At 42.8% G+C, this 27,728-nt stretch overlaps 1 protein-coding gene across 1 annotated transcript in view; it reads left to right on the top strand.

Annotated features, from left to right (window-relative positions):
* Window positions 1–27,728, top strand: part of cstf3 (cleavage stimulation factor, 3' pre-RNA, subunit 3) — a 128,199-nt gene that overhangs the window by 330 nt on the left and 100,141 nt on the right. The window contains exons 2-3 of the mRNA XM_070899557.1: window positions 18,138–18,239; window positions 18,429–18,524. Coding sequence (XP_070755658.1) covers window positions 18,138–18,239; window positions 18,429–18,524 — 198 coding nt within the window. The remainder of the gene's footprint in view (window positions 1–18,137; window positions 18,240–18,428; window positions 18,525–27,728) is intronic.

Below are 27,728 nucleotides of genomic sequence, written 5' to 3'. Positions count from 1 at the left end.
AAGGACAGGAAAACCGACGCCTTACTCACTTATTTATTCTTCTATTTTCAAACAACGTATGGGCGGCGGTTGCAGGTCTCACCGGCAATTCGCGTCTCGTCGGTCGGCGACACGGGTTAAAATGGCGGACAATGCTGGCTGTAACGTTATTTTCTTTCAAAAGGGAAGGTGGGCCGCATTAATTATCTGCTTTCCCGTTCTCCCGAACACCCTCTCTTTCTCTCCCGAGCAACCAAAACCACGCTGAAATGTAATACTGAGGCGGAGTGCGTTTTTTTTGAGCCATGGAGTCCGAAAAAATAACTGCAAGATTAACCCATTTTTTAGCGCGAAGGTTTAGTTCGTCTCCTGTTACTGTGCGTTTTTACTTTTCCCCTTTTAAAAAAAATCTAGATTAGACATTTGTTAGTTTGATTTCAGGATGCCTTTGTTATTCACACCGTTGCGAAGGACACATTTTGAAGCAAACCTTTTTGTCTGACCTTCCTGCGGCGTGTGATTCGCACAACACGTGGGGCCAATTCGAGATGAAATGCGAAGATGGCTTCTTGTGCTGCCATCCCAGGCACCCGACTGTTGGTTGTAAATACGCCGAGCTAAATTTCCACATTCGGTCAAAACAGCAAATTGTATCGAGGAAGCAAAATGCAGATTTTGTTTCTTGTGGTTTGTGCTTATAGCAGGTTTAAACCAACTGCGGAGATCATCTTTGACACTTGGTATATAAACACTGAAATCTCAACGTCTCCCAACAACTTTGCAAATTGTGACGATCTGCAACAAAACCAGAATGAGTGGCAAAATACTCGAGTCAGTCCATGCCTGGTTTTCAACCGTTTACATTTATATGTTGCCTTTTAAAATAGACAAAAGTCCCAAGGGCAAGAAAAACTGGATATTAAGCAAAAGGGAAAATAATGAGTGATTTGAAAGCTTGAGTTAAAGGGTCGTAAAGGAATGGTAGAATGCATAACTCATAGGTGTGGTCGGGTGGGTACTTGCACAAGAGGCTCGGAAGAAAAGAGAGTTCATGGGAGTTGTAGCACTGGATCTAAGACTATGTCCCCTAGTTTTAGTTTCCCCTATGAGTGGAAATATCTTCCCTGCATCCACCATGTCGAGCCCCCTCATTATAGTTTCATCTCTCGTTCTTCTGAATCCCAATGTTTATAGGCTCAACCTATCCTCATAAGTCAACCCCCTCATCTCCAGAATCAACCTAGTGAATCTTCTCTGAACAGCCTCCAATGCAAGTATATCCTTCCTTAAATACGGAGACCAAATCTGTATGCAGTACTCCAGGTGTGGCCTCACCAATACCCTGTACAGTTGTAGCAGGACTTCTCTGCTTCTATACTCTATCCCCCTTGCAATAAAGACAAACATTCCATTTGCCTTCCTGATTACTTGCTGTACCTGCATACTAACTTTGTGTTTCATGCACAAGGACCCCCAGGTATCTGTATACTGCAGCACTTTGCAATTTTTCTCCGTTTAAATTGTAATTTACTTTTGTTATTTCTGCCAAAGTGGATAACTTAACATTTTCCCATATTATACTTACTCCCATCTGCCAAATTTTTGCCCACTCACTCAGCCTGTCTATATCCCTTTGCAGATTATTTGTGTCCTCGCAGTTTGCTTTCCCACCCATCTTTGTATCATCAGCAAACTTTGCTACATTGCACTCGGTCCCTTCATCCAAGTCATTAATATAGATTGTAAATAGTTGAGGACCCAGCACCCCACTGTTTTTCAACTGGAAAATGACCCATTTATCCTGACTCTCTGTTTTCTGTTAGTTAGCCAATTCTCTATCCATGCTGATATATTAACCCCAACCCTGTGAGCTTTTATCTTGTGTAGTAACCTCTTATGTGGCACCTTATCGAATGCCTTCTGGAAATCCAAATACACCACATCCACTGGTTTCCCCCTTATCCACCCTGCCCGTTGCATCCTCAAAGAGCTCCAGCAAATTTGTCAAACATGACTCTGCTTGATTTGAATCATGCTTTTCCAAATGTTCTGCTATTGCTTCCTTAATAATGGACTCCAGCATTTATCCAACAGCAGATGTTAGGCTAACCGGTCTGTAGTTTCCTGCTTTTTGGCTGCCTCCTTTTTTAAATACGGGCGTTACATTTGCGGTTTTCCAATCTGCTGGGACCGCCCCCCGAATCCAGGGAATTTTGGTAGATTACAACCAATGCATCCACTGTCTCTGCAGCCACTTCTCAAGGCCCTACGATGTAAGGCATCAGGTCCAGGGGACTTGTCTGCCTTTAGTCCCATTTATTTTACCTAGTACTACTTCATTAGTGATAGATTGTATTAAGTTCCTCCCTACCTATAGCCCCATAATTATCCACTATTGGGATGTTTTTAGTGTCTTCTACCGTGAAGACCGATACAAAATATTTGTTCAACGTCTGCCATTTCCCTGTTTTCCATTATTAATTCCCCAGTCTCATCCTCCAGGGGACCAACATTTACTTTAGCCACTCTTTTCCTTTTTATGTACCTGTAGAAACTCTTACTATCTATGTTTATGTTTCGTGTTAGATTATGAAAGTAAACTATCTTCCCCATCTCAATCATTTTTTTTAGTCGTTCTCTGCTGGCCTAAAAAAAAATCCCAATCCTCTGGCCTCCCACTAGTCTTGGCCACATTGTATGCCTTTGTTTTCAATTTGATATCCTCCCTTATTTCCTTAGTTAGCCATAGATGGTTATCCCTTCTCTTAGTCTTTCCTTCTCATTGGGATATATTTTTGTTGCGAGTTATGAAATAGCTCCTTAAATATCTGCCACTGCTCATCAACCATCCTAGTCTTATTTTCCCAGTCCACTTTAGCCAACTCTGCCCTCATACCTTTTGTAGTCTCCGTTTTATTTAAACCAACTTTCTCACCGTCCAACTGAATTTTAAATTTAACCATATTATGGTCACTCATTCCTAGAGGATCTTTTACTACGAGATCATTTATTAATCCTGCCTCATTACACAGTACTAGATCTAAGATAGCCTGCTCCCTGGTTGGTTTCACAACGTACTGTTCAAGGAAACTATCCCAGATGCACTCTATGAACTCCTCTTCAAGGCTATCCTGGCCAATTTACTTTGTCCAATCAATATGAAGGTTAAAATCACCCATGATTATTGCTGCTCCTTTATTACAAGCCTCCATTATTTCTTGATTTATACGCCACCCAAAAGTGTAGCTACTGTTAGGGGACCTATAGACTACGCCCACCAGCAACTTTTTCCCTTTATTATTCCTTATCTGCACCCAAACTGATTCAACATCTTGATTCTCTGAGCCAATATCGTTTCTCACTAACACACTGATCCCACCCATTATTAACAGTGCTACCCCACCTCTTCCCTTCTGTCTGTTCTTCCAAATTGTTAAATACCCCTGAATATTTAGTTCCCAGTCCTGGTCACCTTGCAACCATGTCTCTGTAATGACTATCAGACCATACCCATTTGTATCTCTTTGTGCCGTCAACTCATCTATTTTGTTACGAATACTACGTGCATTTAGACACAGAGCTTTGAAATTTGTTTTTTTTTAACCCTTTTTTCCTGCTTGTTTCCTCTGTCCTTCAAATTCTCTACATTCTTGCTTTCGAATTACAGCTTTACTCCCCTCCCTATTGAATCTGTTCTCAGGTTTCCATCCCCCTGCCAAGCTAGTTTAAACCCCCCCCCTTGGGAGGATATTGGTCCTGGCTCTGTTGAGATGCAACCTGACTGGCTTGTACAGGTCCCACCTCCCCCAGAAGCGGTCCCAATGCCTCAGGAATCTAAAGCCCTCCTGCCTGCACCATCTCTCCAGTCACTTATTCATCTGCTCTATCCTCCTATTTCTGTACTCACTAGCTCGTGGCACCGGAAGTAATCCGGAGATTACTACCTTTTTGAGGTCCTGCTTTTAATCTCTCCTAGCTTCCTAAGCTCTGCCTGCAGGAGCTCATCCCTCCTTCTACCTATGTCATTGGTCCCGATATGCACCACGACCTCTGGCTGTTCACCCTCTTTTCCCCTCCAAAATATGTCAATAAACATCACCGAAAAAAGATTATCTGGTCATTATCACATTGCAGTTTGTGGTCTCTTGCTGTATGCAAATTGGCTGCCGTGTTTCCGACATTACAACGTGACTACACTTCAAAAGTGCTTTCTTGGTCATAAAGCACTTTGGGATGCCCTGAGGTCGTGAAAGGTGCTATATAAATAAATGCAAGTATTTTTTATTTTTGGCAAATCAGCTTGGACTCAAAACAGGAGTGTTCTTTGAACAAAAGCAATAAAGATTTCCTTTTCCATGGTCGTCATTATAACTAATGGACATTGCTTTATGAAGTTTTAACTGATCCAATCCAAGCATCCTGTTTACATCATCAGGATGTTGGAAAATGGAAAACAGGCATGTCAGATAAAACTATCCCATCTTTTCAATTGGACATTATGCTATGTTTTCTGTGATTTCTATGTTACACGTTTTAAAAAGAAAGAGAAAAGGTACATAATTTAAGGATTTACACTCAGTTGTAATCTATAGGAAAAAAATAGGAAATACTCTTTAAATGCCGTTCCATTTTTACAAGAAATATGAATAGTCTTAAAAGGACTCAATCTTAGCAGAGATGTGCCCTGTTTGTTGCACGATATAATGTTCCTGACTTGTAAAGCAGTGAATCATCTGAGCAATGCCATGGGGAATCTGCTGGATACAATAGTTTTCACATTTTTCAGAGGTGGGTGACTGAAAATAATGGTGCATATCCAGGGACCTACTCCCCAAACTTTTGAAAGATGGTGTCAGCTGTTTGACGGTGACAGCGCTATCTTTGCCGAAAGCATTTTTATTAGTTTAAACATCAGAAACAATGCCAATAAATTTTCCAAGTATAGAAACTAGACAGCAGATGGGTGAAATATTAGGATTTTATGCAACTTCAGGCTCCCTTTGCAAGTCGCGCAAGGTTCAGAGATAACAAATTGAAAACCTTTCACTTGGATAGATTGTTAGGTGACTGCTATTATTACTAATCCATTACGTGAGAATTATTAACATTTGATATTTATAGGGCAAATGATTTGGTGTCTTTTATATTAGAAAAAATCCCAGGGAGTATAGCAATTTTTAGAAATGCCTGAAATGCCAGGTCTCTGTCCTCTTGCAATGTCTTCTAATACATCGTTGATATTGAATAAAATGAATTACTGGGTAGAATTGCCTCACTCCTCTTTCTAGAGGAATAGAATCAGTATGTCTCGTATCTACTCTTGCACTAATTCTGGAGCTAAAGTACACATCTTGGATAAAGTACAAAATTTAACGTGCTTTGTGAGGACCAGGAAAGCACTGCTGGAGGAAAAGTGACCATAAAAGTGTTTAACATCACACTGAATTCTGGAGTTAAGACGAGAACTTTGGGAACGTTCAGAATGCAAAACAAATCTCTTGGCTTCAGATAATAAATAGAAACATCTACTTCTAAGCAAGTCAACATTGCAAAGACCACTGAATAAATGGGCTATCTTGCCTGAAGAGATGAGAACGACCTGCAAGTGTTCCCAAGGAAAAATCAGTTTCATTACTGCCATGCTTACACAGTAATAGAATGAGTGTGTTGAATTCCCAGTGACCTGACTGTTGGCAACTGGTTGGAATCTGTCCATGACTGGTTCCTAACTGTCAAAATCTACCACACAAATTTGTGTAAAGGGAAATCTACCTTTTTATTATTTGGTTTACTCGAACCAGAAATGTTTTTGGAATCAGACCAGAAAAGCAAGATTTGAAAAGATTTTATTTTGAACTTTCAGAAAGTTTAGTCTGATAGTCCTGTATGCAATAGTTGAAGTCTCTGACCACAGAGAGACAGTAATTAGTTATAGTCTATACACAACACCCTGTGCAAGGTTGGGTTTCCCAGCAGATGACAATGGCCCAAGCGGGTGTGGGGTGGCTGGGGGAGACAACGATGGATGTTAGCCTATAGGGGTCCCCAGAGGGGAAAGAGTGTTTCAGAGGGAGGCAGATTCATTTAACTCTTATTTCAGATGAAGAATGACATCTGAAATCTAGGAATGGTTTTAGCTTACCTGACATCAGTGGTAGGCAAAATGCTAGAATATTATTAGGGACGTGGTAACAGGGCACTTAGACATGTGATTAGGCAGAGGCGATACGGTTTTATGAAAGGGAAATCGTGTTTGACAAATCTTAGTTTTTTGAAGATGTGACTAGTAGGATGGATAAGGGGGAAATAAGTGGATATGGTATATTTGGATTTTCAAAAAGCATTCGATATGGTGCCACACAAGAGGTTATTACACAAAATTAGGACCCCTTGGGTGGGGTAATATATTAGCATAGATTGAGGATTGGTTAGCGGACAGAAAAGAGAGTAGGAATAAACTGGACCTTTTCAGGTTGTCAGGCTATAACGAGCGGGGTACCGCAAAGATCAGTGCTTGGGTTTCGGCTATTTACAATCTACATTAATAACTTTAATGAAGGGACTGAGTGTAAAGTATCCAAGTTTGCTGATGCAAAGTTAGGTGGGAAATTCAGCTGTGAGGAGGATGCAAAGGCTGTGGAGAGATATAGACAGGTTGACTGGGCAAGAAACCAGTGGAATACAATTTGGGGAAGCGTGAAGTTATCCATATTGGTAGGAAAAACAAAAAAGCAGAATATTTTTTGAATGATAGACTGGGAAATGTTTGTATTCAGAAGGACTTGAATGAATCATAAAGTTAACATGTAGACACAGTAAGCAATTAGGAAATCAAATGGTATATGTTAGCTTTCCTTACAAAGGGATTAGGGTGTAAGAGTAAAGAAGTCTTGCTACAATTATACAGAGCATTGGTGACACGTGGGATGAGGGGATTGTCCTATGAGGAGAGATTGAGTAGACTAGGCCTATATTCCCCAGAGTTTAGAAGAATGGGAGATCTAATTGAAACATAACATTCTTAAGGGGCTTGAGGATTAATGCTGAGAAATGTTTTCCCTGGCTGGAGAATCTAGAACGCACAGTCACAGTCTCCGAATAAAGGGTCAGCCATTTAGGACAGGTGAGAAATTTCTTCACTCAAAGGGTTGTGAATCTTTGGAATTCTCTACCCCAGAGAGCTGTGGATGCGCAGTCGTTGCATATATTCAAGACGGGTCGATACATTTTGAGGAATTAAGGGATATGGGAACTGGGGGAAGGTGGAGTTGAGGTAGAAGATGATCTAGTTGAATGGCAGAGCAGGCGTGATGGGCCAAATGGCCTACTCTTGTTCCTATTAAGTTTTTACCTGCAATACACTGAAATAGAATTTGTGTACTCTGACTTGTTGTTTGAAGCTGTAACTGACAGCTATGCAAGGAATCTCACCACGCCTTGATTTTACATCAACATTGAATGTGACTTTATGAAGTAGAACCCAGTTGATGCTGAGTTCGTGATGCACAAAATTATCGCTTAATTTAAATTGTCCATGCTCATCACGGACATGTCGGACAAATGCCACTAACCATTTTATCGCTATTGGCATCGATTGCATAGGTGCCTATTTAGCACGCCGACTATTTCGTGCAGCTCATTCAGCTGTTTACACTTTGCTAAAGTGCGATTGCATTAGGAATGTGTCTGTTTAGTCAATTCATGATTTCTCTGACTTGGATCATGAAGCCCTGCTGCCTCTTGTTTAGAATCATAGAAATTTACAGCACAGAAGGTGGCCGTTCGACCCATTGTGTCTGTGCCGGCCGAAAAAGAGCTACCGAGCCGAATCCCACTTTCCAGCTCCTGGTCTGTGGTCTTGTAGGTTGCGGCACTTCAAGTGCATTTCCAAATACTTTATAAATGTGAACATTTCTCCCTCTACCACCCTTTCAGGCATTGAGTTCCAGACTCCAACACCCTCTGGGTGGAAAAAAAGTTCTCCAACTGCTGTTTAATCCTTCTACCCTACCGTTAAATCTATGCCCCCTGGTTATAGACCTCTCTGCTAAGGGAAACAGGTTCTACCTATACACCTCAATCAAGTCTCCCCTCAGCCTTTTTTGTTCCAAAGAAAACCCTAGCCTATCCAATCTTTCCTCATAGCTAAAATTCTCCAGTCCTGGTAACATCCTTGTAAATCTCTCTGCCTTCTCCAGTGCAACACTTCTTTCCTGTAATGTGACAAGAACGGTGCACAGTGCTCCAGCTGTGGCTTAACTAGTGTTTCATACAGTTCAAGTACAACCTCCTTACTCTTGCATTCTGTACCTTGGCTAATAAAAGTATGCTTTCTTAACCACCTTATCTACTTGTCCTGCTATCTTCAAATTGTACTCCTGTGACTGTTGCAAGCCCTTCCTGACAGCTTATCGAGCTCGTCATGGGTGACAAGGTGCAGATGATGTGCGACTTCGCGTTGTCCCGTACCACTTTGCTCGTCAGATCCAGGATCACAGCGTCGGGTACTCTAGGATGGTGACCGAGCAGACTGGTGCACAGTTGATAGCACCCTCGCCACTGAGTCAGAAGGTTGTGGGTTCAGGTGCCATTCCAGAGACTTGAGCACAAACACCCCGCCCACCCCTCTTCTCAGTCTGGGGCCGCCCTCTCTCGCCCCCTCCCTCTCTCTCTTTGTCTCGCCCCCTCCCTCCCTGTCTCGCCCCCTCCCTCCCTCATTCCCTGTCTCGCGGCCCGCCCCCCTCCCTCCCTCCCTGTCTCGCGGCCCGCCTCCCTCCCTCCCTGTCTCGCGGCCTCCCTCCCTGTCTCGCGGCCCGCCTCCCTCCCTCCCAGTCTCGCGGCCCGCCCCCCTCCCTCCCTCCCTCCCTGTCTCGCGGCCCGCCTCCCTCCCTGTCTCGCGGCCCGCCTCCCTCCCTCCCTGTCTCGCGGCCTCACTCCCTGTCTCGCGGCCCGCCTCCCTCCCTCCCAGTCTCGCGGCCCGCCGCCCCTCCGTGTCGCCCCTCCGTGTCGCCCCCCCCGCCCCTCCGTGTCGCCCCCCCGCCCCTCCTCCGTGTCGCCCCCTCCTCCGTGTCGCCCCCCCGCCCCTCCGTGTCGCCCCCCAGCCCCTCCGTGTCGCCCCCCAGCCCCTCCGTGTCGTCCCTCCGTGTCGCCCCCCCGCCCCTCCGTGTCGCCCCCCCCCGCCCCTCCGTGTCGCCCCCCCCGCCCCTCCGTGTCGCCCCTCCGTGTCGCCCCCCCGCCCCTCCGTGTCGCCCCCCCGCCCCTCCGTGTCGCCCCCCCGCCCCTCCGTGTCGCCCCCCCGCCCCTCCGTGTCGCCCCCCCGCCCCTCCGTGTCGCCCCCCCGCCCCTCCGTGTCGCCCCCCCGCCCCTCCGTGTCGCCCCCCCGCCCCTCCGTGTCGCCCCCCCGCCCCTCCGTGTCGCCCCCCCGCCCCTCCGTGTCGCCCCCCCGCCCCTCCGTGTCGCCCCCCCGCCCCTCCGTGTCGCCCCCCCGCCCCTCCGTGTCGCCCCCCCGCCCCTCCGTGTCGCCCCCCCGCCCCTCCGTGTCGCCCCCCCGCCCCTCCGTGTCGCCCCCCCGCCCCTCCGTGTCGCCCCCCCGCCCCTCCGTGTCGCCCCCCCGCCCCTCCGTGTCGCCCCCCCGCCCCTCCGTGTCGCCCCCCCGCCCCTCCGTGTCGCCCCCCCGCCCCTCCGTGTCGCCCCCCCGCCCCTCCGTGTCGCCCCCCCGCCCCTCCGTGTCGCCCCCCCGCCCCTCCGTGTCGCCCCCCCGCCCCTCCGTGTCGCCCCCCCGCCCCTCCGTGTCGCCCCCCCGCCCCTCCGTGTCGCCCCCCCGCCCCTCCGTGTCGCCCCCCCGCCCCTCCGTGTCGCCCCCCCGCCCCTCCGTGTCGCCCCCCCGCCCCTCCGTGTCGCCCCCCCGCCCCTCCGTGTCGCCCCCCCCGCCCCTCCGTGTCGCCCCCCCCGCCCCTCCGTGTCGCCCCCCCGCCCCTCCGTGTCGCCCCCCCGCCCCTCCGTGTCGCCCCCCCCGCCCCTCCGTGTCCCCCCCCCTCGGTGTCGCCCCCCCCCCTCGGTGTCGCCCCCCTCCCCCCCCCCCCCCTCGGTGTCGCCCCCCTCCCCCCCCCCCCTCGGTGTCGCCCCCTCCCGTGTCGCGTGCTCCCCCTCCCTCCCCCCTCTCTGTGCCGCGCAATTCCCCCCCCCCCCCCGTGTCACGCGCTCCCCCTCCCTTCCCCCTTCTCTGCCGCGCGATTCTCCCCCCCCCCCCCCCTCTGTCGCGCGCTCTCCCCCTTTCCCCCCTCCCCTCTCTCCCATGCCTCTGAATCAGAAGGTTGTGGATTCAAGTACCACTCCTGGCACTTGGGCACAAAACTCTAGGTTGCCAGAGGTTCCGTCTTTTGGATGAGACGTAAACAGAGGTCTGCTCTCTTGCGTGGATGTAAAAAGATCCGACGGCATTATTTCAATCAACATCACTAACAGATTACCTGGTCATTATCACATTGCTGTTTGTGGAAGCTTGATGTGTGCAAATTGACTGTCACATTTCCTACTTTGCTTCAGTGACCTAACAGTACTTCCATTGGCTGTAAAACTCTGAGATATCCGGTGATCGTGAAAGGCACTATATAAATGCAAGTCTTTCTGAAAAATATAGCTCGCACCTCCGTGAAAGAATATAAAACATAAGAAATAGGAGCAGGAGTAGGCCATAAGGCCGCTCGAGCCTGCTCCACCATTCAATAAGGTCATGGCTGATTTAATGTTGGCCTCAACTCCACTTTCCTGCCTGTTCCCCAGAATCCTTGACGACTGCTAATTCAAAAATCTGTATCTCGGCCTTGAATATATTTTATGACTCAGCTTCCACAGCTCTCTGAGGTAGAGAATTCCAAAGATTCATGACTCTGTGAAGAAATTCCTCCTCATCTCCATCTTAAATTGGCGACCCCTTATTCTGAAACTGTCCCCTAGTTCTAGATTCCCCACGGGGGGGAAACATCCTCTCAGCATCTACCCTGTCAAGCCCCCTCAGAATCTTGTATGTTTCAATAAGATCACCTCTCATTCTAAACTCCAATGAGTACAGGCCCAACCTGTTCCACCTTTCCTCATAAATCAACCTAGCGAACCTTCTCTGAACTGCTTCCAATGCAAGTATACCGCCCCTTAAATAAGGAGGCCAAAACTGTACACAGTACTCCAGGTGTGGTCTCACCAACGCCCTGGACAGTTGTAGCAAGACTCCCCTACTTTTATACTCCATCCCACTTGCAATAAAGGCCAACATTCCATTCGCCTTCCTAATTACTTGCTGTACCTGCATACTCACTTTTTGATTCATGTATGAGGACACCAAGATCCCACAGCATTTTGTAGACTCTCCATTTAAATAATATTTTGCTTTTCTATTCCTACCAAAGTGGATAACCTCACATTTTCCCACATTATACTCCATCTGACAAATTTTTGCCCACTCACTTAACCTAAAGATACCCCTTTGCAAGACTCTGTCCTCACAACTTGCTTTCCCACCTATCTTTGTATCGTCAGCAAATTTGGCTGCAATACACTTGGTCCCTTCATCCAAGTCATTAATTTTGATTGTAAATAGTTGAGGCCCCAGCACTGATTCCTGTGGAACCCCACTAGTTACAGTTTACCAAGCTGAAAATTACCCATTTATCCCGACTCTGTTTTCTTAGTTAGCCAATCCTTTATCCATGCTAATATATAACCCCCAACTCCGTGAGCTCTTATTTTTTGTAGTAACCTTTTATGTGGCACCTTATCAAATGCCTTTTGGAAATCCAAATACATGACATCTCCTGGTGCCCCTTTATCCATCCTGCTTGTTACATCCTCAAAGAACTCTAATAAATTGTTCCTTTTCATAAACCATGTTGACTTTGCTTGATTGTATTATGATTTTCTAAATGTCCTGCTACTACTACCTTAATGAGGAATTCCAGCATTTTCCCAATGACAGGTGTTCGGCTAACTGGCCTATAGTTTTTTGCTTTCTGTCTACCTCCTTTCTTGAATAGGGGCGTTACATTTGCGGTTTTCCAATCCGCTGCGACCTATCTAGAATCCAGAAAGCTTCATTAGAGACGCTTCTCAAGAGAAAATATCAAGTCAGTCAGACCATGTTGGGTTCATTTGGTTGTTGGATTGCCAGAATATTAGTTCGAGGGAAAGCTATAAATATTTGTCAGTGTAAGAGATTTTTATTTAAGAAAGTGGGCTGAAGAGGATTCTAGGCAGTAGTTCAAATGTCTTAAATTGCATAAAATTTAAATGGTTTGTTCATCTGAATTGCTACCTGCATCATCATAGGCAGTCCCTCGGAGTTGAGGATGTTTTGCTTCCACTCTAAAAGTGAGTTCTCAGGTGACTGAGGAGTGCAATGCGGGACCTAAAGTCTCTGTCACAGGTGGGGCAGACAGTGGTTGAAGGAAAGGATGGACGGGGAGCCTGGGTTGACGCACGCTCCTTCTGCTGTCTCTGCTTGTTCTTGGCGATGGGACGAGAGCTGTTCGGCATCCTCCTGGATGCTTTTCCTCCACTTTGGACAGTTGTGGGCCAGGGATTCCCAGGAGTCGGTGGGTATGTTGCACTTTGTCAAAGAGGCTTTGAGGGTATCTTTTTCCTCTGCCCACCTGGGGCTCGCTTGCCGTGTCGAAGCATCGCATAGAGCGCTTGCTTTGGGCGTCTCGTGTCGGGTATGCGGACGATGTGGCCCGCCCAATGGAGCTGATCGAGCGTGGTCAATGATTCGATGCTGGGGATGTTGGCCTGAGCGAGAACACTAATGGTGCGTCTGTCCTGCCAATGGATTTGCAGAATCATGTCCATTGTACTCCTTAGTGGACGGAATCCGCATTGCGACTCTGGGTAGGGAGAAGACGGTTGAGGAGGGTTCTTGCAAACTTGTCGCCTTTTTTGAAGATGGTCGCGATTACGCCGTTCGTGAGATCTCCTGGCATGCTCTCCTCCTTCCAGATAAAAGAAATTAAGTCATGTATTTGTGCCAAAAGTGCTTCTCCGCCATGCTTTAGTGATTTGGCAGGGTTTCCATCTGCTCCTGCTACCTTGTTATTTTTCAGCTGGTGGAAGGCCTTTTCTATCTCGTGACAGGCTGGGGTTGTGCTGAGATGGTGGCGGGTTGCATGCTGTGGGATGGAGTCGAGGACACTTGCATCGGCAACAGAGTCTCGGTTAAGGAGATCTTCGAAATGTACCTTCCAACGGACACTGACTACCTCTCTGTTCTTGGTCAGCCGTGGGGTAGGGCCTTGGGTGCTTGGGTCATAGCTGGTCATGACTGCGCTGAAGAATCCACGCACGGATCTCCTGTGCTTTCTCCACCCTGTGCTGCCTGCAGTCCACTCACTGTCATACATCTAGGGTTTTTATTATTTTTCTGTGGAACAATTTTTCTTGCTATTGTTACCTCCAGTAGATAATGCAAAATCTAGCCAAATATTTACATTTTGAATTTGAGTGAATTTTTGGTCCTGCAATTTAATATGGACAGTACTGATATTGAATTAGACATTTGCTCCATTTATGAAGGACTTTTTCTAATCTGCACTATAGTTTAAAATAAACATTTGGCTATTTCTTGTGTTTCTTTTTAGTTTTGTTTTACTTTAACTTTAACTTAACTTACATTGTAGTATGTTATGACAGCCCTTTTCACTTGTGTGCAGTGAAATTCTCGGTTATAATGACTGGGTACTGTAGAAACTACTTTTTAAAGAAAATACTGCTGTTCTGAATGCTTGAATGTACTTTGTTGTATTGGCAGCTGTAGAAAGCTTCATTGTAGTTAGGTACACATTTCTATAGTTGCATCTAGTGTTGGCTGCTCCCAAGTGCTAGTGTTGAACTATTTTGAGTATTATTTTAACCTGGTAGCGTTTTGACATGTGTGTATATAAATGTAGAAAAATGTCCATGGTGCTTCACAGAAGTGAGCCAAAGGAGGAGATATTTGAAGGGATTAAAAAGTTTGGTTAACGAGCTAGGTTTTAAGGAGGATTTTACAGGAGAGGTGGAGAGGCAATAATGTTTAGTGTGGGATGGGTGGAGGTAGAGAAGATATTCCAGAGCTTAGGTCCTGGATGGCTGAAGACATGGTCACCATTGGTAGGGCAAAGGGAATAGGAGATGCACATGAGGCCAAAAATTGGAGGAACTTGGAGGGTTGTAGGGCTGAGGGAGGTTAGAGATGGGGAAGGGCAATGTATTTTAAATTGGAGATGTGCAAGAACATGTTAAATTGAAGATGGGAATACATTTATAAATACATCCCATGTCGTATGTTATATAAGGATGCCTCTTTGTGGCATGGTGGTTTGCCCTGCTTCATCATCTGACTGAGACTGACACAAAATAGATTAGTCTCAAAAAGTGTAATTGCCCATTATGGGTTCATCAAGTCTATTCATTGAGTAGCTAATCCATACAAACTAGAAAGGTCCCTGGTCTGTGGTAGAAGCACTATATTTGTTCTCTGCATTTCAGGGTGAGTTGAGGAAAAGTCAACTCCAGTCCTGATCACCACCTGGCAACTATGGCAATGTGGATGTTAGATGAGGGTAGGTTAGTGATTCTGTTCTAGTACAGTGCCAGGGTGAATGAAAACAGTGCTCAGGGGTCTCTGACATCTGGGGCATTTTTTAAATACTTGGGGTTGATTTAAACTGAGTACTCTTTAAATGTTAACTGTTGAGAGAGTAGCTCTCCTGGGCAGGGAAATTTAGTTTAAATCGAGCTCTATCAATGGAGTGCTTTCTGTATGGAATCCATACTAGATCGTAGTCCCAGATTGGTAACTTGAAATGCGCTAACTACTTTTGTTCAGCCCACCACCAGCAGCTGCACTTCAGCTCCCTTTAAATGAGTAATAACATTAAATTGCCACGTAACTGCAGAAAGTGACATGAAGTAATTTTGGAAGCCTAAATTTGTTTTTTTAGTCGGTAAGTTGTGCACAAGATAAATTACAATGCATTTTTTTTAAACAAGAATAATCTGAGGAGAGGAATGGAACTGGCTGATATCTGAATCCGTTAACTTGCTCGTTTCACACAATGAGTAACAGGTGAGGACATAAACTCAGGTGGTTTTGTGCACTAGCTATGGTAGATTTAATGGGAGGGAACTGCTGTGCTTGCTTGGGCTGTTGGAGTGGAGTTGACACTTTGCAGGTAGGTCTAGACTTTGAATTTGCTTTGTTTCCTCCTTGTGTTTTCAAGGTGAATTTGGACTGAGTCGGAGTTTAGAAAATTTGGTTTGGAAAATGAGCATCAAATTAGTCTGAGTTTTCATATTCTGATTTTTGTATAGTAATCAGTAGTATTGGTTTGGCTCAAAGCTTGTGAATGCGTCACAGGAGAGCTTTGAGTGATGATCAGATTGCCTTATTGCTTCTATGAGGAGAGAAAAACTTTGTGGGCATTATCTATTTATGGCTATAACTAGACTGAGTTACTTATGCTGGCTTCATCACCCGAATCCTTAGTGTGTGGCCTGAACCAATTTGATAAAGATCTCTGTTTAAAATGGGTCCCCTATTTTGTTACCACCACCACGCCCCCACCCCCTCTCAATCTCACCCACTGCCCTGGGTCACAGTACATTGCCTTGGTGTTTCTGGGAGATGTTTTAAGTAATGGTAGAGTTGTGTTCATCTCTGGCAATCTCATAGCTGGGACCACCATGGCTGTCAGTTTTGGGTCTGGAATGTATATTGTCATTAAGACTCCAAAGGTTTGGTGCTTGCTCTTTCTCCCCCCCCCCCCCCCCCCCAAATCACTGATTTCCCTGATTACAGTGATTTGCTGGCTATGGGGGTAGGGCCACAGTGCAGCAGGTGTCGGAGCACTGAATGACCGCAATTTCAGGATTTCTGTGTTGGGATCCGCATGCGCTAGATCCTGCAGTTGCAGTCAGTTTCAAAGGGATAATAACAGTAAACTCTGTTCGTTTGTTATTACCCACCGCAAATTTCAGGCCATTAACTTTTTGTCATTCAACTCTTTTTCTCGTCAATGAAATTATAAACGATATTTTTCTTTTTTGGCGATTCTCTTTGCAATTTTCTCACCTTCCCATCTCTCCTAAAAGTGTTGACTCCTTCCTAGGTGTTACTGCACAGGCAGCCGTTTCCATCTAGTATCTCCCCCTCGCTGTCATTAATCATGTGCATGCCTTGATAGTGAGTGCAAGCAAGATGTTTGATCGATGAAGGCAGAACAGTTATGTCCTTCCCTGACGCTCACTCGCACACTACTCCAGCAAAGGCATTGCATCTTGCCTCTGTCTCATCCTGCCCCTGTCCCCACTACTACCTTCCCAAACACAAAGTTATGACAGAGGTCAGCTTATTGAACATGGGAGACTCATGGTCTGTATGGCATAGCTATTCACCAAGCTAATAGGGAGCTGTAAATTGAAAATGACAGAAATCACGATGTAAAAACTGATTTGCAACTTCAGTAAGTTGCAATTTGCATAAATACCGTTCAGGAACTAGAACCCTGGGTGATTGTTTCCTTCTAAACTAAGTCCAGCTAAAGTGCCCTTACTTATGTATGAGATGCAGTTTAGCTCACCTGGCACAGGCCTGGGTTAGAACCTGGAACACAAGAACAGGTGTAGACCATTCAGCCCCTTGAGCCTGTTCCACCATTCAATGAGATCATTGCTAGCCTGTATCTCAACCTCATTTACCCACCGTTGCTCCATATCCCTAGATACCCGTATAAGAACACAACCGATTTCAATATTGAAAGCTTCAATTGACCCAGCATCCACAGCTTTTTGAGAAGAGATACTATCCCTATTATGAAGTGCTTCCTAATTTTACTACTGAATGCCCAACTCCAATTTCAAGATGATGCCCTCTCTTTCTGCATTATCCCACTAGAGAAAAATTTTCTATCTACCCTATTGAATGCTTTTATCATTTTAAACACCTTCATTAGATAACCCCTCAATCTTGTATACTCAAGAGAATACAAGCCAAGTTTATGCCACATGTCCTCAATTTAATTCTTTAAGCCCCGATATCATTCTGCTGAATCTATGCTGCACCCCTCCAAGGCCAATATATCCTTCCTGAGGTGCAGTCCCCAGAACTGAATGCAGATCTCCAGATGGGGTTCTGACCAAGGCTGTACACAACTGAAGCACAACTTATTCCCCCTTTTGTATTCCAGCTCGTCAGAGAAAGGCCAACATTCCATTAGCCTTTTTGATTGCTTTTTGTACTTGTCCCCTAGCTTTATGATTTGTATACATGGAATCTCTTTGCTCCTCCACAGTAAGTAGTTTCTCAACATTTAGAAAATATTTCAATTTTTTTCTATTGTCCACATTGAGCTCCAGTTTTGTCCACTCATTTAATCTGTCTTTGTCCCTTTTGTAATTTCCTGTTCCCATCTGCTCGAACTCTGCCTCCTAACTTAGTGTCCTCCCAATTGGACCTTCCTGTTCTGTATGGGTCATAAATGGGAAAGATAAATTGAACCATCAGGGCAACTAACGATAATCACAGTTACTTAAGAGGCTATAAACACTGACTTGCAATCTCAGTTGACTTGTGTAGATTTTAACAGCTATTTTAAAAAGTTGGGGTATCGGGAGATTTTAAATGCCAGTATGAAAGAGGTATTTCAGTTGATGTAATGCTTATATTTTCCAAGAACGTTTACAACCTTGTTCTTTTTCTTTGCAGGAGATGCTTTGGAAGCACTGCTTTGATTTCTTATTCAAATCTATATTTAAAAAAAATTGATATGCTGAGGCAAATCAATGTGTACATCTGCCCAAAAGTCTTAAACGCATTAAATCCATCAGTTCTCAGAATTCATTTTAAGTATAGTAATACTGCTGAGAGGAACTGTGCTGTAATCATGTAGTGAATATTTGTACATCAGTGTCATTGATCACCATTGTAGCCTGCTTCATAGTCAGGATGTGATTTGTACATTTAATTTTACAGTAGTTTATTACAAAGCTTTTAATGTAATTTCTTGCTGCTTGACTTGATGTAGCTGCCATCTTTTTTTTAAATGAGTTGTGGACAATATTTGAAACAATGTTTATAAAACTAGTAAGAGTGGTATAAATGGTGGTGTAAGTTTATACTCTTTTCTCCACAGGCTCCAGAGTATGTCCCTGAAAAAGTGAAGAAGGCAGAAAAGAAATTAGAAGAAAATCCATATGACCTTGATGCTTGGAGCATTCTCATACGAGAGGCACAGGTTTAGTGAAATAGGGTTATGTTTGCTTATTATACAGTTCAAAAACTTGCACATTATGATTTTTAAAACAGTTGTGGAAATTGCCTCTTACTGAGATGACTGGGGAGTAAAACATTAAAAGCTTATCATTGCATATTTTTAAATGCTGTAAAAAAAAAAAAAATTATTTTTGATGGTTTTTACTTTTAGAACCAACCAATAGACAAAGCGCGGAAGACCTATGAGCGACTTGTCACCCAGTTCCCAAGCTCTGGCAGATTCTGGAAACTATACATTGAAGCTGAGGTTAATATTTTTTCTTCTCAATTTTATAGGTTAATTTTAAAGTAACGTAAACTCTGCCATGCTCCATGAAGTTCACACCAGTGAGTTATGTTAGACAATCAAATTTTAGGTGAATATTCAGACTTTAAAAGCTAAAGGTGGCCGGGACTTAATATTTGTAGATGCAGACTGTATTTTATGTAGGGATTTAAAACATTTTAAATGAAATCTTAATGTGTGGGCCTATTGCACACCAATGATTGTTGCATGTTGAAGTTGCAACAACATTAAAATAGTCTTTAATGGTATCTGATGTGCTTTGGCCTTTTATTCAGTTGTCATGTGTCTCTTTATTGCCTCCCGTGTCATTTCTTTAGAGTTCATTTATTCTGTTCACTCACAGTATCTTGTATTTAATAGTGTATTATCAAACTGAGACATTTTATTTGCCAAAGAGACTCTTAACATTTAATACTGTTGTTTGTTTAATCTTTATTCCCTTTTTAGGACTTTGCATTGTTCTAATCCGCTTACAACTATTTCTAGCCTTGCTGCTATATAATAAATTGTTTTATTTTTAAAATCTGAAATAAATGCTTTAGATACCCATATGACAGACACATAACCAACAAGTTCTTAAGTCATTGAATATGTCTTGATGTAATGAAATGAATGCCTTTAAGTAACAATTAAATTCCTAGTTTAATAAACTGGTTAAATGAACAACCTTTATATTGTATGGTTTAATATTGCATTGGTTTGTCGTTTCTATATATCTAAAGATTCTAATTTCATGAAGAAATTAAGTCTTGAGAATAGGTCCCAGCAGAAATTGTTGCTGTTTGTCATAGTCCATACTGACTTTCAGCATCAGTGTCTTGCTGTACAGAAAGTGTGGGAGAGATTGTTTTGGTGCATTGTCTAGATTAAAACCAGATTTTTGTCATGCTATGACATTCAGCTGGCACTGTTGCACAAAAGCTGACTGCCTTCGAGGAAGCAGGGTCTTAACAATGATGTAGATTCTAGCTTGACGTGATTTTGTTACAAGCAATTTCATTGTCATAAGAGGCAATGTCTGTCTTGCGTGATAGTGCAGTGCCCATCGTCAACCTGTGAATGAAAAATACAGAATGTAGACCAAATTAATCATATTTACAAACTGATCCTTCCACTGTCATAATAAAAATAACTTAAGCCCAGGCATATTTCCAGATTTTTTTGAGATGCATGTAGCCTTCACTGATCTGATAAGCAGCAATACTACTGTGATATTATCGAGTCAAGCAGTCGTTTTATTGGTGAGGTTTGTTATTCTCTGACTAGCTCTCATCACTTATCCGTAATGGGGAGAAATGCGATGTTGCTTTACTGATATTGTAGCAATCTTACAGTAATGTGAAATCTGTTTCCTTATCGAAGTCAAAAAAAGTCCTCCCAATTGTAATTTTATACAGGAGAAACATTAAAATGTTCTTTCTTTTCACAACATTGCCTGTTCTTTGTGTTTATACAATAGTCTTCATTTATTCACCTGGCATTTTGTGTTTTTATACACTATCTCTGATTTCTATCTGTCTGCTGCTTTATGTTAGTGATCTGATTTCCCTGTATTTTATTTTTATAATCTTTTGAATTAGGCAGATCTCAGTCTTGTTATCCCATCTATTCCTATTCTCAACTTTCCCTTTTGACTTTTGCGGCCTTCCCACAGACATTCAAATTTTGGCACAGCTTTAATGCTTAAACATACACCGCCACAGAATGGAAGGTCTGTGGTTCACTGAGTTTCTGATCTGAATTGAGCTAGATGCAGCCTGTAGCATCTCACAGTCTGAGGCAGAGGAGGGTGGTGTTGAGAGAGAGGAAGAATTGAGAGGATGTCTTCAACCCTCTCATGGTCGGGTCATGAGTATTGACAGAGGCCTGGAATTGGCTGCCAATCCCAGAGTATGACACAAAATTAAAATGCACAGGAATAGATAAATTGCAAAACAATAATTTCAAAATTGTTATTATTAAATGTCAAATTCAAGGCTATAAATTTTAAATGCCGGTTGAGAAGCAAAAATACTATATATGACGTGTAAATAAAGGTGTAGATTTTTATATAAAACTGAGTTCAGAAATTACACTTAAGGGGAATGGTTAGGACTGGAAAATGGGGTGAATTTACAGAATAATTTGCAGTCATCTAAGCTAGTAGCTAGTGGCTGTGAGAAGAAGCAGACTAATATCAGTCTGCCCTGAGATTGCAATTGTCTTAAGTATGCCCTAGCATACATAAATAGAAGAGAACCAAATGGAGAATTATTTAAAATATGTCCTGTTGTTGGGATCAATATATTTTATGTAAGCAGTGATTTAGGAATGTAATCTGTTTAAAGTAGGATTGACTGGTTTAAGAATAACAGCATACAACAAACAATAAATCCAAACTAAACTGTGCCTTGTATTTTTTATATTATATGCTGATTGACCAGAAGTATGCTAGATGCAATAATACTATCACTTTTGTTTTTTACATTTTCCTTGCAATATTTCCCACATTTCTCCTGAAGGCGCGCTGCCTTATGATTTTGCATAATTCTACTAATGTCCTTCAGCGCCTTGCTATTGGAGAGTCTTGACTGTAGCCGCAGAGTATTCAATCATGCGGAAGCCTGCTCCTGTCTTCACCAGATATCTGTGCACATGCACTATCCAACAAGGGTCACTGGAATTTTTTTGTGTATTCTGGAGTGCCAATCCACAAACTGTTGCACACACACCTTGCGGATCAGTAGCACAACATACTGTACAGTTGAATAAAATTATAATGTGGCTTGTGATTTCCTGGTGGGCTCCTGATTGCAGCAAAGCTGATTGATAATTGCTGAAAGTGAAGCTTAGCACTTCTACTGTCCGACCCCCTCCCCAACATGGCACATGCGCACAAGGGAAAATGTTGAGGGCATGGAGATAGAAGAAACACTTTTTTGGGCAAAATTCACATTTTAGAATTCAGATAATTCCTCATTTTTGCCTGATAATTTGTATATAACCATTTCAGTCTTTCACTTTACACATGACAATAGGTGCATCCCTATCTATCTTGGTAAATTCTGCACAGTGGTCTGAAAACCTCAGTTGTCGGGACACATTTGTTGCACAGAACCAACATGGACACACTGGAAGGCTCCATTTGTAATGTCTGTTCTTGTACCCTCGCCAGCTGTGAGTATTTCTGGGTAGAATGACAACGGGTCTGCATTATCATGCAAGACCCGAAGATTAAGATGTCCAAAGATCTTATGATAAGCGTATCCTGTGACTTCAGTAATGCTGCCTGACTGCATACATCTTGCAGTTGTAGTTCAATCCAGAGCTTTCAAAACTCGCATGTCTATTTTGTAGATGGTGTTACAGCATGAATATTTTTGCGGGTATTGGGGAAGGTGTTTTATGGAAGGAAGAAGTAGGAGATTGAGTGCTGCAATAGTTTGGATTTTCACCTCTGGCATCTGGATGCAAATCCAGTATAGACTAGTGGGATGAAAGTTTTCTCCCAGTTTAAATGTTTTCAAATGAGATGATTTGTCTCTTTCAATCGAGATCTGAATAGGAATATAACTGCTCCATAATTTGCCAATAAATAGAAGTCTGAATGGCTGGAATAGAAAATGAAAAAATTCAAACCAATGTAGTTGCAGGTACTGTTGTATTATTGAAGCAGTGAGTTTTATTCTGTATCTAACCTAGAATTACTTGATGTGATATTTCATTGTGCAGCACAGATGTCCTTCACTTTGAGCACAGAAAAAATCAGGAAAATTAACACTTTTCTTTTTTGAAATGTCCATGTGTAGCTTACCTCTAACACACAACGTTCTGGATTTACATATCTCATCCAAGAGTATGGAACCATTTATTTTTTTTAACTTGGTTTTTCAATTATTTACATAAAATATAAAACAGTGACACAATAGTTACTTGAGGTTTATTTCAACCCCCTCATTCAAAACATCCAAAATGACCATAGAAACAGAAGTAGGCCAAAAAGTCCCCCGAGCCAGTTCTGCCATTCAATGAGATCATAGCTATTCTGTATCTCAACTCCACCTACCCACTCTGGCGCTTTAGCATTTAATATCCTTGCCCAACAAAAAAATATAAATCGCAGTTTTGACATTTTTTAATTGACCTTCCTCAACAGAATTTTGGGGAGAATTCCAGATTTCCAGAGTGTGAAGAAGACTTTCTGACATCATTCTCTGAACTGTCTAGCTCTATTTTAAGGTTATGTCTGCTTGTTCTGAACTGTCCCACCAGAGGAAATAGTTTCTACCCTATCCATGCCTTTAACCATAACTTCTCAATTAGATCACCTTTTAATCTTCTATACTCAAGGGAGTACAAGCCTAGTCTATGCAATCTGTATTGATAACCAGTTTAGCCCCGGTATCATTCCCGTGATCTGCGCTGCACCTCCTGCAAAGCCAGTGTATTCTTCCCGAGGTGCAGTGCGTAGAACTGAACGCAGTATTCTCAATGAGCTTTATATAACTAATATAACTTCCAGCCCCCTTGCGATAAAAGCCAACATTCCATTAGCCTTTTAAATTATTTCTTGTATCTTCCACTAGCTTTGTGATTTCTGTACTTGAACCTCTAAATCTCATTGCTCCTTCACAGTTCAGTTCCTAGTTTCTCACTATTTAGAAAATAGATTTACCTTCTTGGATCCTTGCACTTGAACTCCCATCTGCCAGTTTTGCCCACTCACTTTATCAATGCCCCTTTGCACTCCTGCTCCCATTTACACTATTTACTATGCCACCTAACTTGGTGTCGTCAGCAAACATAGATTGCTGACTTGGACAGCTCTCTATTCCTTCCATCTAAGTCATTGCAATGTTCCTAATTCACCAGTAGGAGCCTGAAATTGCTATCAAAAGTTGCAAGGGATTTGATTTGCTAGATGTCATCGTTACCTGCACTAAGCTCACTGCATAATCTTGAGAGCCAAGACTGTATCCTTATCAATGGTGTATGCTTTCATTTTTATTTAATGCCATAGTGTTCAGTAAAAAGTGCAGATGTCGGTATTTTCATGAGTGGGAGCTTGTGGCTTTGCCCAAGGATGTAAGCTTTGCCGGAGTTTTAATTTACTGAATGCTTGTCTTCCATGACCTTATTGTACAATTATTTCATAATGTGAGGAAAACTGGAAAATCACATTCTCCGATAATATTCCTAAATGTATGCATTTCTCAGAGGGAACAGAAGGTACAGGGTGAGGGAGAACTTGTAACTGCAGATACATTTCACAGCTGAAGCAGTCAGATCATTTCCCATCTAGTATGTGTTTCAAACCTTCCCAATGCTCTTAAATGCCATCTGTGTGGGGGGGTATATTAAATGTACACAGTCATTAAGGTGGAGCCCTGGTGACTTGACCTTTTCTTTAGCCAATACATGGCATACTGTCCCAATATAATTGTGGATATTTGTTTTGTTTTTTGAAAATCACATACTTTTTAAAACTTATTAGCAAAAGCAAGTTTTTTTTTAAAAGACTATATCCAGAATGAGCCAATTGCAAAACCTCGCGATGATTGCTTCAGTTTGTTTTTCAGCAATCCTAGCTTTAGCTGGGCATTCAACTGTCACTGCTTATGTACTTGTTTTGATTCTTCATTAGACTAAACCCATGATGGATATATTTATATATCTAATTAAAACTCCTTGCATCAGTGTACCCTTCCTGTCCTCAACCTCTACCGATATAAAAAGTGTCTACATTTACAATGGGACTTGCCTATGTAAATTTGTCATGCTGTGTAATTACACTCTTCCACCAGTGGGTGTGCTGTAGTGCATGTTTTGTGTCCCCCCCCCGTTCTTCGGCCTGTACTACAGGCAAACTCCTATGCTCCAACCAACTCTACTTTTCTGATTCACAAATTGTTGTAAGTTGCTATTTAACTATGAATAATATAAAATAAAAGTATTATCTCAAAGGTCAGAATGTATGATGTCTTATTACAAATCTTACATCCTTGCTCCCTGGTTCAATTATCTCCCACCCTCTAACCGCTGTTCATTGAAGAGTGCTTGGTCTTGACTCTTGTGCAATGCCACAGAAGATTGACTAATAGAACATTTCTGCATTCAATAGACAGGACTGATTCTCACTGACTCCACCCCACTAATTATCGTATTCTAGATAGGTCAACAAGTGGACAAAATGCATGTTTGATTGTCCTGAGGATGTGGATAAGGAATTACATTTGTCTTAACTTGTCTAAATCTTCAATAGAAGTCAATTGAGCTGACCAATTTTGGTAACATCTTATTCTCTCCTATCATCCCCCACCCCATATTTTCTGCAAGTTCATTTGTACAGCTTCTGTAGCCTCTGGATATCAGACACAGTCGGTGCAACTCAGCAGGGGATAATGGTTAGTTTCTTTTATCTTTCCCTCTCTCCTCATACTCTGGCAAAATTAGCAATTAATTCTTTTGTAGATTTCTCATGTGGGCGAGGGATTTGTTTCCTATGTAGAACTGTAGTGTTGGAGCTACAGGACTAACCCAACTTAGTTATACATCTACAATACACACAGCTTTGGATATTTGGCTTTTTAAAATAAAAGACACAACTTGATCCTGATCATTTATGGTCAAAAAATTTGCAGCAAATGTATGGATGAATTGGCAAAATAGATTTGAAGTGTTCTCCAAAAGTAATGGGAATCAGCTGAGCCATTTTAAAATCCTATAGTAAAACACTGACTTGTGCTTATGGTACTTTGGCAATAATTTCCATGATCAGATTACTTGTTCAGCTGGTTGGAGTTGAGAACATTTTCTGTTGATCTCGCTCATATTTGGGCGATAGTCTGCTGCCAATGAAGCAAACCCCAAACTCTATAATTGATCTGTTCAGGCATTGGTAAACTATGGAGTAGCTATCTGCAGCTGTAAGGTGATAGTTGATTGGTTTTGCATTATAGTGAAATGCAGGAAGATAGAAATAAGTATAAAGGTTAAAAACACTGAATCTGAAATACTAACAGAAAATACCAGAAATATATTGCAGATCTGTCAGGAACAGTGGCCTAGAATTTCCTGGATGCATGCAATTATGATACTGGGTTCATTTTACACCACAAGTCCTGGGAAATTATGGCACGTGAGTTTATACCATGGAATAATTTCCTGGGGCCTTTGTTCTCCACCTATACCTCTCTCTGAATGCAAATTGATCATGGCCCCACCCCCTGGTTAAGTCAACTGCAATTCTTGCCTGCAGCCACTTGGCTGATAAATAATGTAGCTTAAAACCATGAGTTCAAGATGATTGATGTAATCTTGATTTTTAATTCTTGGCTAAAACCCAGCAAAATGCTTCTTGTTTCTGTTGCGTTGATATTATGTGCAAGTGGCCTACACATGCCAATGATGAAAGTAAGAGTAGGAGAAATTTGTTCAAGCAGGTTTTTGGGTCGGTGGACATGCTCGACGTGAGTACCAGAAGCTGGAGGCCCGAGGTTGGTTCTGAAATGAGCCTTATCTGAATAGTTCCAATAAGCTGTGGGTCTCCTGAGGCAGCTTGCCTATTCTGGACCAATTTTTCCGCCCGATACTGGCAGCAGCTCTAGGGTAGGTTCTGGGAGGCTGCGGGTGGGCGCGTGGAGGCCGGCAGCAGACCACAGTAATGCTGTGGAGCCAGATAGAACAAGAGTGCTCCTGGCTGCACATTAATATACAAGTTTAAAAAGAAACTTGGTGGCTTCCAAAACTCCCTTTAACGACCACAGATTAGGCCGTAGAAGGAACTGGGGGAGGGGTCCTTAAACAGGCATTAGGTCCCTCATTGGAATAGGCAAAGGGCTGAAAGCCTATTTAAGGTGGCTGTCAGGGATGCCTGATAATCACCTCAGCTGACTGTGGGGCATGGGACATAGCCCCTGAAATTGGACCCTTTGTCTTGTCCGTGCTCAAGAAGCTAGGTTCAATTTAGTTTCTTCCCTTCTCTTTCCTCCCCCCCCAGTTAGTTGAATCTGAGACTTTAGGGAGCCTAAATTACTAATGTCACTTTCTCCATGAATGGTAAAACAAAATATAATTTATAATATTCCTGGAAACTGAATAGAGCATTGGAATGTGCCCATCTCTCAAAACCAATTTCTGTAAGTGGGGGATTAAAAATAGAGTCCTGCTTGGGGTGTCATTATGCTTCTGCTGCATGACCTGATCAATTTCTTTCCTAATCACTTTTTTTCTAAACATATTGAAGAGGCATGCTTCTTAAATTTGCACTTCAGATTAATGTTTGGACTAGTAGCTGGTCCAGTGGTGCATGTTGCTAAGATAATGATCAGTGTCATTATAGCATGTGTTTATTTCCCCTCTGCTTACATTTTTAGGTTAGGTGCCAGCTTTAATTTTGCTGGGCTTGAGGACGGTTTGTTGGGTCCAAGTATGTCTTTTGACAAATGCTGTGCCGTGGACCTGTATTTAGTGAGTGTTTCAACAATGCTTAATTAGCCAAAAGTGATCTTGTTTGAAACTTTTGGTAGCACGTCACCAGTTAAAAATGGCCTACACTAACTAGCTTGATATTTGCTTCATGTCAGAACAGCACTACTACATTCTCACTGTACAAATGTACATTTGCTTACATACATACACTCATTATCTTCCATTTAACAGTTTATCTTTAACGATTGTTATACACAAATGCAATGGTGCTGTGTCCTGAGTCTTTATCACACACATGCATACCAAACTAGTTTCTTACCAGATCATGTGATATTCCTGTATGTATATACATTACATAAAGCTAAGAAATAAAATGTGCAAATTTAATTGCACAACTGAAAGATCACAAACACTACCTAAACAAATGTTATGCTTACAATTGCGTTTTTGTTGGTTAATGTGTAGAATTAATCAAGTAAGACTAGTGCAATTTTTCTATACTTAAATTCTGTAATACTTGTCCATGTATTTTCACCAGACTTGTATTGAGCAACAGAGCTTGGCTCTTTTCAATTCTTTAGTGGGTGTAACAAAGGGTCTGTAAAATAGGTATGTCATAGTTACAACTTTATCTTTTTTTAAATTTTCATAGGATTTTTTCCCAAAATGTTCACTCTTTTCCCCCACCCACAAATCTAAAACCACTGCCATCATAAAGTGGAGAGGAATAAAAACTCACTGGTTCAGTTCCTTCAT

This window comes from Pristiophorus japonicus, chromosome 14, assembly GCF_044704955.1.
Source record: "Pristiophorus japonicus isolate sPriJap1 chromosome 14, sPriJap1.hap1, whole genome shotgun sequence".
Lineage (NCBI taxonomy): Eukaryota > Metazoa > Chordata > Chondrichthyes > Pristiophoridae > Pristiophorus > Pristiophorus japonicus.
The sequence above is the reverse complement of the archived record's forward strand: the minus strand, read 5'-3'. Positions and strand labels throughout refer to the sequence as shown.